This window comes from Belonocnema kinseyi, chromosome 9 (genome assembly GCF_010883055.1).
Source record: "Belonocnema kinseyi isolate 2016_QV_RU_SX_M_011 chromosome 9, B_treatae_v1, whole genome shotgun sequence".
NCBI classification, from domain to species: Eukaryota; Metazoa; Arthropoda; class Insecta; order Hymenoptera; family Cynipidae; genus Belonocnema; species Belonocnema kinseyi.
This window is the reverse complement of record NC_046665.1, coordinates 64682442-64698322: the sequence shown is the minus strand read 5'-3', so window position 1 is coordinate 64698322 and position 15881 is coordinate 64682442. Positions and strand designations below refer to the sequence as shown.

General features: G+C 26.5%; 1 protein-coding gene across 2 annotated transcripts in view; it reads right to left on the bottom strand.

Moving 5' to 3' along the window:
- Positions 1-15650, bottom strand: part of LOC117179357 (kinesin-like protein Klp98A) — a 46849-nt gene extending 31199 nt beyond the window's left edge. For both annotated transcript variants that reach the window (XM_033371057.1, XM_033371058.1), the window contains exons 1-2: positions 15409-15650; positions 9186-9255 (exon numbers count right to left, since the gene is read on the bottom strand). In XM_033371057.1, coding sequence (XP_033226948.1) covers positions 9186-9255; positions 15409-15455 — 117 coding nt within the window. In that variant the 5' untranslated portion in view covers positions 15456-15650. The remainder of the gene's footprint in view (positions 1-9185; positions 9256-15408) is intronic.
- Positions 15651-15881: the final 231 nt, after the last annotated feature.

The following is a 15881-nucleotide window of genomic DNA, read 5'->3' as shown; positions in this document are numbered from 1 at the left end:
TAATTTATAATTATCTGGAAAAAACACAAGTAAAAATTTTAAGTCCTGTATTCTGCTATTTTGCATTTGTTAAGAAGGTTCAATAATCACGCAAAATCACATATTAGATGTTTTTCCAGTGGTTATTTAGATAGCTTATTTATTAGACCTTAAGTTTTCAACAGATTATAAATAATTATAAAACCGAAGTAGGTGAAATTTTTATTTGACTAAAAAGTGGCATATGGGGCGGAATGAGCCACATCTTCCTGTGCATTAACCTAACCTCTTAGTGTAGCAATCAGTAGGTTGGGATGCAATGTTTCATATTACCAGATTGCGCAGGGTGTTAATAATAGTATAAACGTATATAAAACTAATCTTGTCGAAAAAAATTCTCAGAAAGAGTATGACAGCAGCACTGTTATAGGTATGATAAAATAATATGAGTTGCTGTCAACCCGAAGAGAGAGCACTGTTTTCTGTGTGTATTTCTTAAATAACTTTGTTTGAAAACTCGTAAAATGATTAAAAATAAGAAAAACATACTTGTGGTTTAAAAATACGGCAGACGTTTAAAAAAAAAAGGTTTGATACCTTAATATATATGAAATTCAGTGTCATGCAGTCATTGCAGTAGACCAGTCTGGTATTTGGGAGTTTACGTATTGTAGAATTTATCTTTTACTAAGACAGTGTACATGGTCAAGTCGAAAAACTGCTTTATTTACTTCTGTAATATAATTATTAAAATATATGTGGATATAATTCGTTTTTCTATTTACTCTTTGTAGTGTTAGTTACAGTAGAAGTTAGAATTAAAGATTGCATCATTTTAAAGTTAAATACTTTAAATTTTTCGTTCAATTTTGGAAAGCTATGTATAAGATATGTTTTCCTTTTAAAATACTCAAACTTAACAAGGCTCTTAATTATAAATAATATATAAAAAGTCATTTAATTAAATGACCCATCTCGCCCCAATGCCTGGCTCATCCCACCCCAGGCATGAGGCGATATGATACTTTTATCTTGGCAAAATTTTATTTAAAAATATTTGTAGAATATATATAACGCTTTACTTTCAAGCAATGAATTAGCAGATTTTAAATACTGGCGTGAAAAGGACAGGTATGTTCATCTCGACCCACCCTACCCTGAACCTTGAAAATGATCTTAAAAATATTACAAAATTCATCATTTTTTATTTTTCCTTTTTTTTAATTAAAGATTTATCAGTATTAACTCTTTAAAATTATAGAAATTTGAATGTTAGACCTTAAAAATTAATGAGATTTTAATGTTGACATTTTAACATTAAAAGTGATAAGAGTTTTAAGTTTTAAAATTACAAATTCTGTAAATTTCATGATTCATATTTCAAATTACTCACCAATTTTTAAGATTTACAATTGAAACCTGATTTTTCATATTTAAAATAGTAAAAATAGGAGATTTTTTATTTGTTCACTTTTAGGATTAGATAGAATTTTCAATTGTAACTCTTTAAAATTATAGAAATTTGAATTTCCAGTATCTAAAATTGATGTGTTAATTTTTTCAAATTTTTAATTTAAAATTCATTCATCTTAGAAACTTAGAAACTTATTCAACCTAGAATATTTTTATGAATTAAAAATCATGCTAGTTTTAATTTTTACAATGACAAATTTTGTATTACTGATACTTCATATGCAACATTTCTTCAATTTGAAATTTAAAACTCGACTTCAGATCTTGAAACTTTAAGAATTGTTCAAAATTGCGGAACTTTGAAGGGCAAATTTTAAAAGTTATAGTGCTTTCAATTTTGAAAATTTACCATAAAAATTATGCATTTTTTCAGTTTTAAATTTAAACTTCTGTAATTTTCATGATTTAGAATAGAAAGTCCCTTAATTGGAAAGATTTAGAATTGAAAAATTGAGTTTTGATCTTCGAAATCACTAAAATTGAAGAATTTTTATTTGTACATTTTGAAAATTATGCAAGTTTAAAGTTTTATACTTAAATCTTTTAAATTGATCAATTTTCAATCAAAATTCTTTAAAATTGTACGATTAAAGAAGCATTCTAAATATGTAGATCTATTTCAATAAGATGCTAAAAACTGTATGAGATCAGCAAAATGATCAGTGTCGAAAATCGAAGACATCAGCAAGACTCAGCATTCCAGAATGTTTTTAAAAACCATCCTGTTACGATATAAAATTACAAATGAACTGAATTATTTGCTTCTTTGCTTCTAATTTCTACCGGGATAAAATCTTACATTTAAATAACAGTTACAGACTGTTGGAAGTCGATCAAAATTAAAATAAAAAATTTAATTAATATTGTATGAAAGCCGATGTAGCTATTTTAATACTTATTTTAATGTATGAGTTTTAATTATATTTTATATTAGATACTTTAATTTAGGTATATATTTTAATTTTATAATTAGGCAATCAAAATAACTAACATGTTAGAAGCGTTCGAAGCGCATCATTATGCTAGTTATTAAATTATTCCCTACCGTCCTCTGGGGTAATTATGGATCATTCGGGGTGAATATAAGAATTTTCATTGTTTTGTAATGAGACTTTGTGCAAATCTTATAATCAATATTCTTAGGATATACAGTAAAATCCCGTTAAGTAAAGAAAATTTTCTACAGAGTTAAACCTTGATCCATATTTACCCCAGTGTACCATAATTACCCCAGTTGGCGGTATATTCTATTACAGCCATGTTCCCATTTTACAATTTTAGCAATAATAAAAAAATCCGATTAAAAATAATTTCATTATAAAAAATAGTCCCAAATATTTGAATAGGGCTTATATCAATATTTTTAGCAGAATAAACCAAGTCTAACTTTATGGCAGGTAGTGCCCCATATTCACCGGTCAGTGTTTATTTTAACACCGGTCTTTCTAAAGTGTTTCCAAAAACATAGAGACCCTGATTCTACTTTACCGTTTCGTCACGCGCAGATATAATTATAAATCCTACAGAAGCCGGAAGCACATAACATAAGTAGGACGCCCTCAAGAACTATAAAATAATTCAAGATGCATTTCCTGGAGTAAATTAATCACTTTTTGCTCAATAAAAACGATTACAATTTTATCTTTTACCTCTGTTCTTCAGTTCTATGTCAAAAATTTTAGATTAAATTCTTAAATTACAAACCTTTCAAACTGAAAAAATTTAAATTAGAAGTCTACAAAAATAATTACATTTTTAAATTAAAGCTTTCACGACTGAAAAACTTTCATTTTTATAATCAAACTTTAATTCTTTAAATTACAATTTACAATTGATTTGTTTTATTATTACAATTGAAAGCTTCACCTTGATCTCCAAAGTCATCCAAATTTAAGAATGATAATTTTCGCATATTTGCAATTAAAGCATTTTTAATTGTAATTCTGTAAAATTGCAATTTTGATGATTAACATTCAAAATTACTCAAGTTTGGATTATCTCGAATCGAACACTACTTTTAATATTAAAAATCATGCAAATTAAAGAACTTTTATTTTTGCACATTCAAAATTAAAGAATTTACAATTGTAATTTCTAAAAATTGTAAAACCTTAAATTGTTAATTTTTCGCATTGAAGAGTTTTTTATTTTTCAAATTTACAAGCCAGAATTTTAATGTTTTATATTCAAATTTTCTTAATTTTGAATGATTTAGAATTGAAAAGTCGACTTCAAATTAAAAAACTTAGGGATTGTTATTTATGCATCTTTAAAATCGAATAGTTTGCAATGCAAAATGTAATTATTATTAATTTTAAAAATGAAGAATAAATAATTATCCAAGTTTTGAGTTATGCAATCAAAAATTATGTGATTGTGATGTTTTATATTAGAAATTTTTTATATTTTGGAAGATTTAGAATTAAAAACTTGACTTTTGATCTTTAAAATAATATAAATTTAAGAATGTTTATTTATACATTTTTAAAATTAAAAGTTTTCAATTCTAACTCTTCAACCTGGTAGGAATTTGAATTTTAAATCTTTAAAATTGAAAAGTTTTTAGTTCTAAAAATCTACAATTCAAAATTATGCAAGTTTAAGTTTTACAATTCAAAAATCTATGCAAATGTATGGATATTTAAAATTGACAAGTTTTCAATTTAAACTCTTCAAACCTTTTATTTTCAAAATCATGAAAATTTAAAGAATTTTTATTTATAAATTTTTTAAATTGAAGATTTTTCAATCGTAACTCTTACAAAATTATAGGAATTTTAATTTTTTAAAGTTGTCAAAACCTTTTAGAAAATTGAATATCTAGCTTTGAAATTTGAATTCCGTTTCGCGATGTGATGAAGGCAAGATGATGAAAAAATGACGGAAAACGCGCTTCATAACGTGCTCCTAATTACGGCTTGACAGACACTCGGTTCGCGGTAAATCGATGTTCGCAGCAAAACGCGTGAGCAGTATCTCAAGCCGTCTAGAGACCAAAGAGTGTCTAGACAAGACGCTAGACTATATAAAAAGATTCAAAAACAGATATTTTGATCTCATACACATAAAATTGGATATTTTAAGTTGAAAATTAATAAAATCCAATCAACAGGACAAACAATCTTATACAACAATTAATAATTCGTCAATTCGTTTTCAAAAATCTTTCTTGGTTATTCAAATTTTCAAATTCACGCCTTCAAAAAATTAAAAACCGAACAGTTTGTAACTTTAAGAATTAATAGATATTTTTTAGCATAAAAAATTCAAAATCTGACAATTTTGAAGCGGTAGCTTTTAAAATTAGACATTCTGCAAATCAGAAACATTTAAAATTGTACTTTAAAAAAAGTCATCAAAATTTAACAACTTGTCATTTTTGAATCTTTAATTTTGAAGAATTTCAATGCAAAACATTCAAAATTTTTAATTTAAAACATTTTAAATCGAACAATTTTAAATTAAAACGTTGTAAATTTTAAAGTTACAAATTCTATCATTTTTATAATTATATTCAAAATTTCTTCAATTTGAAACACTTTGAATTTACAAATTTTTAAATTAAAGAGTTTTTAATTTAGAAAATTGACAATCAACAAAAAATTATGCAAGTTTTAAGTATTTTCGAAATTTCTTCATTTTAGAAGATTTGAATTTGAATTTTATTTAAATCATTAAAATTTAAGACTTTTTATTTATAAATTTTTTAAATGAAATAGTTTTCAATTGTAACTATATAAAATAATAGGGATTTGAATCTGAAATATTTAATATTAAAGAGTTTTTAATTTTGAACATTTAACATTAAAAATTATGCAAGTATTAAGTTTTACAACTGAAAAGTCTGTAAATTTAGAGATTTAATTTTGAAATTCCTTCAATTTGGAAGATTTAGAATTAAAAGCTTGACTTTTGATCTTCAAAATCATCCAAATTTAAACATTTTTATTTTTGCATATTTAAAATAAAAGAATTTTCCATCGCAACTCTTCAAAATTGCAGAACTTTGAATGATGTATTCTAAAAATTGAATTGTTTTTAATTCTGCAATTAAGGAATTAAAAATTATACATTTATTAAGTTTAACAATTTAAAAATCTGTAATTTTGATGCTTCATGTGCGAAATTATTGTGATTTGGATGATTTAGAATTAAAAACTTAACTTTTGATCTTGAACACCATATAAATTCAAAAATTTGTATTTATACATCTCTAAAATTGAAGATTTTTTGTGAAGTCAGAACATTATTTTGGAAATTTCAGTATAAAAAATTAACAGAATTTAATCAACAGGAAAACAAATCTTAGAAAACAATAAATTGTTGGTCCATTTCGTTACTTAATACTTTATTCAATGAAATCATTAAAATAAAAATTTTAATTTTTTCAAACAAAAAAAACTCGCAGCTGAAATTCGCACAAATTAAAATCTTCTTAATAATAACGATCATCAATTAGTAAATTACAAATTCTTTAACACTCATACTTTTCTACAAATATGTTAAGATTTTCATTCCGTAGTCTGAACCGGAAATTGTTAATTGAAATTTTTAGCAGTTGTGAAAGCAACTCTTTGATAATACTTATTGAAAAATTGACTTCAACATAAAATACTGATGGAATAATAATAATAATAATATTAACTATTATAATATTTATAATAATAATAAATAAATAGTGATAATAGATATAAAAATGTTGTAAAATTCTTATATTAAAAAATATTGTTGAATTTACGCCTTTAATTAATTTTCAAATTTAAATTAATATAATGAACATTTTAAACGTGGCCTATGAACGTATAATATTGCTGATTACGTCATAGCTGGAAACTCGTTATGAGATCAAGAACGAGAAACAAAAAAAAAATAAAATAAAAGGAGGCACCAACTTTCGATCGTTGGTTTAATAAGAGAAAGTATCATGAACACAATTTGTTTACGAAGATAGGTCGCTCGTAATTTTTTGAATCTGTTAATTACTTCATTGACCTCATTCCCAAAATTAATTCGCTTTATGATCGAAAAATTCGATTTAAAATTAAATACTAATTAAAAAATTGTTCAATCTCATAAAATAACGAATTTAAATTTTAAAAGATTCATTAATTTCTTTTGACGATTAAACATTTAGTATTTTAACATTAAATATTTACAGCTAATTAACATTTTTATACAAAGTTATCCCTACATTGTTAATTATATAATAAGAAATATGATCAAATAAAGCATCATATATAGACTTTTTAATATAATTGTACTTTAAGAATGGTAATTTTTAATGAAAATGGCTAAGGATGTTTTTTTTTGTTATCGTCACGGCTTTTTATTGGAAATGATGTCAGAAACTTTTTGCTTGAAAATATACTATGACGAATCACTTTTCTGTTCTATTTCTATTATTTTAAGGAAGTGTCTACACGTAACGAAGAAATCTTTTACGAAATCATTTTTATTAGAAATGTTTTAAATTTGAATTCATCAAACGATGAGAAAAACATTTCCGAAAATATTATTTTACCATTTAAAATTGAAATTGTTCATAATTCAAAATTTGTAAACGAGATACATAATTAAAAATGTAACCACTTTAAATTTGAAGTATTCAATGTTCAAATGAGAAATGTTCAAAGATGAACAATTTTAAATTAATATATATTGAAAAAACTATAGTTTATAAATTACAAATTGATTAATACAAGAATTGATCAATTTGAACAATTTTAGGATGCACGAAGGTAGATATTTCCAAAAGTAAGATATTTTATTTCAAATGTTTTTAATTTGAAGTCATCAAACGAAGAAAAAAAACTTCCAAAAAGACTGGGGCCGATTATTTTACGATTTAAAATTGCAATTGTTCATAATTCAGCATTTAAAAAGAAGATAATTAAAAATTTAACAACATTAAATTCGAAATATTCAACGTTCAAGTCAGAAATGTTGAGACTTGAACAATTTAAAATAATTATACATCGACAACGGTGGATTTCCAAATTAAAAATTGATTATCTCAAAAACGGATCAATATTCAAAATTTCAGGATGTAACAAGGTAGCATTTTCCATAAGTGACCTATTTTATTTCAAATGTTTTAAATTTTAAGTAAGCAAAGGAAAAGAAAAAAACTTCCGAAAAAACGTGGGCGGATTATTTCACAATTAAAAATTGAAATTGTTCATAATTCAAATCTTAAAAATGACATCATTAAAAATTGAAGAATTGTAAGTTTTAAATATTCAACGTTCAAGTCAGAAATATTTAAAGTTAACAAAATTTAAATTAATATACTTACAGCTGCTTCATTTATTCCCAAGTTTAAAATTAAGTACATATCTCAAAAATAGAACAATATTCCGGATGTAAAATGAAAGCAAATTCCAATAGTAAGATATTTAATTGAAAATTTTTTGATTCGATTTCATCAATCGAAGAGAGGAAAAGTGCAAACAAAACTTGGACCAATTATATCACAACTTAAAATTTAAATTCTTCAAAATTTAACAATTGTGATAAAAAATATTGGACATGAAAGACTTCGAAGTTGTAAGAGGCTTTAAAAATTGAACAGTTTAACATTTTCAAGAAAATTTCTTATGATAAGGAAATTTTGGGAAATCTAAATGGCAATTATTGGGGCATTGCCTTTTCCCCTATTTGATTTATCCGTGTCAGAATTTAATAGGCAACATCCGATCTATCGAGAAGTGTCTGGTAAATAATTCTAACCGGTCTTAACGTCCGGCTCTATTTTATATTGCGACCCTGACCAAAAGCAGGTCGGACGTCACGCTCGCTTGGAAATTTTGTGAAAACCTCGTTCGGAACAGAGTTGTCGAAGTGTGCAAGTCACTCTTCTGAAACAATTGACAAGCTTTAAACTTTGAAGGACTAGAACAATAGTCTTATTTTAAACATTTATTCCTCATCCATAAAAGATCCGAACGAATAAGGAAATGTTTTGTAAAAATAAGACAAGATTTAGATTGTAACTTCACAGTCTTTAATAGTTGAATGCAGTACTGCTATTATTAATAGAATTAAGTTCAATCTCAGTATATCAATTTCTTTTTGTAGAAATAAATTATTGCTTCCGCATTTGTAGCTATTTACTCATTAATGATCAAATACGAGGAACCGATTAGATCGATTTCTATTTTTGCACAAGTTTACGAATTTTTTTACAATCACGATTGATAACCAAGAATATAAGAAATATAGTATTAACAGTAAAACATAGATAGTGAATATTATGGTCAAGACCTCGAAATACATATCTAATATCCATTACAAGTAACCTCCAATGTGGTAAGATGGGTTTTCTTACAATTACAATCTCTGACTAAATCTCCACTAAAGGCAGTACAAAGTCTATAAAATATTGGAATTATTTGAAAATTAGAACCGGAAATGATTTTAATAGAAGTGGTAGAATTTTAATCATAATTGAAATAAAAAATAATTTCTTCCCTTTATCTGAATTCTTGTAAATTGTAAAATAAAAATCTGATGTGCCAAATAAAGTAGAATCTCGGTTTAAAATATTCATCTTGAAACTGGAAAGGTCACTTTACTTTCATTTGAAACAAGAATTCAGCCAATTGGTTTCATGTAACTGAAAAACTAGAACGGCATGAAGAAAAGCGTTGAACCCACGGGTAACGATCGCTCGCTTATTAAGGTTTTGTACGAACTACAGACTGAGTCCTTTGTACTCTGATAATGATAAATACCTTTGTGTTTAGAATTCTAGTCCTTTTTCCATCCATTTGAACAATCATCTTGGCATTCATTGCCAACTCCCTGGAAAACAAAAATATTGACCATAAAAAACAATTCTAGGATCTATAAGATAGGAAAATACTGAAGACTATAAATAAAAATTTTTTAAATAAAGATAAAACTTAAATTTATTGGGATTGTTACTCAACTTTTGAAAAACAAATGTTCTACAAAAAAAAATATATTTTCCGAAAAAACTTTTTTTTATTGTAACTTACTTTAAAACGATTTACATGGTTTTTACTAAAAATAGGGGGGGGGGGGAGTGTTCGCTTATTTCCGGATTTTCTTGCTTCCATTATCGTCTTGAAGGAAAAATGGGTTTATTTATGTTTTATTGTAAAAAATGAACACTTTCATTATTTATAATTGCTTAGACTTAGTCACAGAGAGTTCAAAATTGCTCAATATTTCTAAAGTAATTAATAATTTAACAACACTTTAAAACTTTGTTTTGTGTTGAAATTCGATTTCATTTAAAGAATTGATAACGCTTCATATTAAACTTTTGTATACAAAAATGTATGTAAAATTGTATAGGGAGGGGGGGGGGGGCAAATTTAAAAAAAAGAGTTAGGTATTTTTTTGGCTGCCCCTTATCGGGAATTTTCAAATTTGGTAATATTAGTACAAACTGTCAGGTATTTGATTACATATTCCGTAATATTAAATTGCCGAAATTATTACAATACATTATTGATAGAATATTTTGTTTTTCGACAATATCATTTTTAGGGAAACCTTTGTTACCCATTTGTCAGTTAATTATCTCTCTTTATGTTTGATTTTGAATGTTTTATCTCAATGTCAGTGCCACCTCCTGATACGTTATCACTCGTCTTGCTCTCTCTTGAAGAGCCTGCATTATGAAGAGAGAGAGAGAGAGAGAGAGAGAGAGAGAGAGAGTCATGATGGAAATCATGAATACAATTTTTTTTAGAGAATTGACAGTTTAATGAGTTTCGAAACTCGAGAAATTCGCAGGTATAACAATAAATATAATTGACTACTCGACTCAAGAAAGGCTCTCCTTTTCTTTGAATTTTATAGTATAGAGTTGTAGAGAGTTCTCAACAAAAGATAATGTAATCATTGTTCTGTGTCCATTATTTTTAATTGTAATTTATTTCATCGATGTTAAAGTATTTTTTTAGTTTAAAATAAATGTCACAATTGATGGATAGACAGATGATGAATTTTCTAATTTTAAATAAAATTTCCTGATGTCAAAACTCAAGGGCTTTTCTATTTTCAGAGGGACCTTTTATTGGCCTTTCTAAAGTAACAGTAGCAAATTCTAAAAATTAATTGTAAAGAATATTCTTCAATTGGCCTTTAGGTGTTTAATATTTATTTTTGTTCTGCAGTTAATCACAACTAATGCTTTAATACAAATTAGAATTTTTATATTTCGTCTCGTTCTTACTCATCTGCCTTAGATGACATTTTATAATTTAATTGGCCTTTATAATGTATATTTTTCAAAAAAATATTATGTTTGTTCGTAAATTTGATAAATTTTGCAGTTAATATTATAAGGGATTTCAGTACAGTCATCTTCTAATTTAAAATTCTGTCCCTATTCGTCAACATTAATTTTTGTTAAATTAAAAATAAAATAAAAATGGATGTCAATTAAATTAAGGTTAAGTCCCTATCCGTGGCTGAAATGTCTTATATTATTTAGTGCAAAATTTACAAAATTAACAAATAAACATAACATTTTTTTAGAAAATATGCATTATAATGGAATTTAGGCCAATTAAAATATAAAATGTCATGTCTAAGGCAGGACTGATTCACATTGCCTTAATGAATAGGCGGGTGAGTCAGTCTGGGGAAAAACATAAAAAATATAATTTTTAACAAGGTTTTTAAATAATTGCAGAACAAAAATAAATATTACCCACCCTAATACTATTTAAAAAATTGTATTTACAATTATGATACTTGGGTCAATTTAAAACGATATCTTTCTAAAAACCATCAAAAATGTCTCCTAACTAAAAATTAATATTAAAAAACAATAACATTTATGAAATGGCATGGATTCAATAATTTCAAATGTTTAAATCAATTTTAGGTTTGCCTTTAAAATTGGTCATTTTAATTTAGTCATTGGCAGTGTTTTTCTTAATTAAAAATAAAATATTTTGAAACCTCCAAGGTAAACTCAGGCGTAAGAAATGTTCTATTTTAAAAAAAGAATCTTTTTTCAGTTAGAAGTAGCAGAAAAAAGCTATAACTATAAAAAAAAGATTGGAAACTTCAGAATAAAATCTCTTGTAAAAGATTCAACGTTTAAAAATAAGGCAATTGTTTACTATAACAACTCTTTTCTTAACGTTTCGGTCTTTGACGGAATTATACAACTTTATACCTACTTTTATAAATGTATTACAAAAACATTCGCATTTTTCTGACAAAAAATACGAAACTATTCAAATTTTGTTTTTAAATTAAATTTTGGAACAAAATGTAAAAAGAATTTTATTATATCGAAAGAAATATAAATCGATCAAAGATTCCGTTAAAGATAAATATTAATAGATTCGAATATTCTAATGAATTACAATAATTTTTGATAATTTTAATTTAATATTGAACAGTTAAACCATTTGAAATATTATAATAGTAAAATTAAAAAATTGCTATAATTAAGAATTAACACTAAGGGTATAATATGTTAAATAAATTGTCTTTAATTAATAAATCATAAATGATTATACGATTTAAAAAAATGTTAAATAGTAACTTTCCTAGCTAGAAAAGGGAAAGTTAATATTTGCGAGGGTATATTCGTATTCCCAAGGTCAGAATTCAATGGCTTTTATATTTTTAGAGGGACCTCCTTTACTATGTCTAATATAACAGAAAAGAAGAAACGCCTAAAAATTAACTATCCGAAATAATAAGATTTACAATGTGAAATGGATTTTATCATTTCAATTGTTAAAAATCAATTTCAATTTCTCCTTTAAAATTGATATTTTTCATTTGGACAGTCCAAGTGTTTTTCTTAATTAAAAACAATATTTTGTAACTCCAAGGTAACTTCAGACGTAAGCAATTTTCTATTTTAGAAGAATCTTTTTTCAGTTTGAAATAAGAGAAAAGAAGCTATAATTATAAAAGATTGAAACCTTTAAATTAGGATTTCCTTAGATTTTTTAATGTTTTTTTTTAAGATTTAAAGTTTGAAAATCAGGCAATTGTTTACTTTAATGACTTCTGGATTTTGGAATAAATTGTTTCAAACCATTTTCAAAATCTTCTTTTTAGTCCAAAGGTAAAATATCAGTTAGGGGAGACCAAAAACATTTGAATGTTGTCCAGAAATACTAAAATAATCCAATTTTTTTCTCAAAAACTAATTTTCTTCAATGTTTCGGATTTTTAACGAAATTATAACCTCCTTATACCCACTTTTATAGATTTATAACAAAAAAACTTTTGTATTGTTCAGAAAAAGAAGCACAAAAATATTTTAAACAAATTTTTTATAAACGTTTTTTCTTTCTCCTGGAGGAAGCTTCTTTTTGGTGTTTCCAAATTAAATTTTATAACGGTAAAATGTAAGAAGAAATGTACCATATCGAAATAAGTATGAACCGATTAAAGATATTGTTAATGTTAACAATTATAGTAATAGATTTCAACTATTTTAATGAATTTCACTAATTTTTGATAATTTTATTTTAAAATTTAAAACTTCAGTTATTTTAAATATTAAAATAGTAAAAATGAAAAATTGCTCTAATTAACATTAAGATTATATGTTAAATGAAATTTGACCCATTCATTAGTTATGCATGTTTATACAATTTAAAAAAATGTTAATGGTAACCTATCAACTTGGAAGTGAAAAATTCTTTCTGACCCTCTTTCAAATGATATTTGATTTTTGGACTAGAAAGAAGATTTTTCAAAAGGTTTTAAACCATTTACTCCGACATTCGGAAAAAACATGAAAGTAAACTATTATCGAAAGTAATATCAAAGTAAATAATAAATAAAAGCAGAAATATTTTGAAGTGTAGCATTTCTCAAGACTTCAGAGTCCAAAGTTTTGAATTAGTCAATTTAAATCTATTTGTTCCAATTTATTTCGAAGGCTGACCGTCTATTTTTCTAACAATAACAATTTTCCAAAAGTCAACAGACTTTTCAATCTGAATTTAATAATGAATCATACTGGGGAAATACCAAATTTCCCAAAAATTGCCCAAAAGTTTGAATGGTTGTCATTTAATTATCAATAACAAATTTTGGATTATTCCTCAAATTATTTGAAAAATCATTTTTTAATTCCAATCGATTGTTTAGAACAATGGAACAAATAATTTTATATTGTGAGAATAACTTTCTGTTCTGTCGAAATTTGGAAATTCCAAAAAGAACTTATCTTCAGCTTCTAAATAAAACTGACTAATCTGCATTTTTTAGATAAGTGGCTTTTGTCTCTTGAACATTACATGGTTGTAACAGGGGTCGACTTTCAAAATTCAAAGGTATTCCAGGTTTCTCAAGTCAACTTTAAAAAAATTTCCAGAGAAAATAAAAAAATATATATTCATAATTTGAACTTAAATCAATTTCAAAGCATTGTACTGTTTGCTTCATAATTTCCATTAAAGTTATTGTAAACTACCGCTGAAACATTATCTACAAACCTGTCATTTCAGCTCTTGCTAAAGTGGCCTAAGTTTCATAATATTAACATGAAATTTTTCCCCTCGTAATAGTGCGAAAGATAATAAAATTTTGCATCTAATAATCTCAAGTTGAAGGCAAAATGTCAATTTTAAAAAGCGATATTGCGAAAAAACGTATTTTACTAGATTTTAAAAATGTCATATTTTAATAACTTTTAGTAATTATTAAAAAAATATTGTTTTCAAATTTAAATTATTTGATGAGAGTACAATCAAAATTTGAAATTTTGCGACTTTTTCGCTCCAAGTTCGACTTCAAGGTTGTTTCTAGAGGAAAATGTTTTACAGTTACTTAAAAATTTAGCAAAACAAGATAGAGATTTAAGCTACAAATTAAACAATGAACTATGATAAATGTTTATTTTTCCAGAGTTATTCTAACTTTTCAAAAACATTGAAAAATGACGTCTTTTTGCAATAAATTTGTTTAACAATTTATTATTGTGTATTGCAATTTGCTTTCAGAGTAGTTGGAAACTCGAAGTTCTTACCGAATTTTGCAACTTTTCAGTTAGAGGTTAGAGCGATGGAATAATAAATTAAAGTTAAAAAAATAATTGTTTAAATAATTCCTCAATGACATTCTGTCTTCAACGTGAGCTTTTCGAAGTAGATTTTCATTGAGTTTTGTGATATTATGGGAAAAAGAATGTCATTTTCCAGGTAATTCAGGTCCTTTACAAAAATCTCAGGACTTTTCCACGTTCTGTGGCAACCTCGCAGTATCTGAACAATGTGTCATCCGGAATTGGATCGCTTTATTTGCAAAAACACTTTGAGTTTTAATACCAATCAATACTTTGCAAAGGCAGGTTCAATTACTATATTATTAATTAATGAAAGTAAAGATTGAAACCAACAACATATGAATAAAACAATAAATATCTGAATTCCATTATTATCAATTGATCCTAATAATCTATAAACTCCAAAAAGGATATAACATTATTATCATCAGCTGTACCAGTACTTTCTACAGACCCAAGTTTCGTAACAACCATCAGTAATTGGAGCAATTACTAAAATATATGATATATATTAAATATATTTATCAGAACCACTTTAAACATTCTGAATAAATTCTGGATAAGTGAACATTCTCTCCTGATTAACGCTCCATAATCCTTGAAACTATATCTATCGATAATATCCGAACAAAAATTAAAAATTTCTCTTTTATCTCTTGAATTCAGAATATCATACTTTCTTGATTAATACTTTATCCATGTCTCAATAAAAACTCCCGGTTATTTGACAACTACTAAATGTACTATTAGTCTATAATCAAATATCTCTTCAGTTCATGATTAAATCTTTTTTGCTTTGCTTTCCAAATGGTTTTTTTAAATCTATTCAAATTTAAAAGAACTTGTCATTTGGCTAAAGCGAAGAGATGGTTGAGTTTTAACAGCAGGTGGTAGCGCGAGATGGCAGCGATTCCAAAACGTAATAAACACACCTTTTGTTAAAGGGACGAACCCTCACGGCCACCTTCACCGAAGCCATGGTTGTTTTCCGTGCGCCTGGGTACTTAGGACAGGTTCAGCACGACTCGCTTTTTTGTTACGCGCGCTTTGAACAAACACTCATTTTCCTAACACTTTTTGAACAGGTCGTGGGACCTAGATGTCCTCTCATTCCGCACTTCACGACAAACATCATCCGCGATTCACTGTTCTCGCGATCAGATGGAACACTGTGAGGGTGAGCGGAGTGAGCGCAGTGACAACAAAAAATGACTTGCGCATGCGCAGGAGCTAACTAATTCTCGTTCTGCAGGCGCTTATTGTAAGGTGGTCATGAGGGGGAAGCGTAATCGAGTGGGAGGGGGACGTAGACTTCACCAACCAAGTTGAATGCAGAGGGTGGTCTGACCTGGCACATGGCGAGTTCGACCGTTGGCCCAGGAGCGGATGAAGCAAACACAATTAT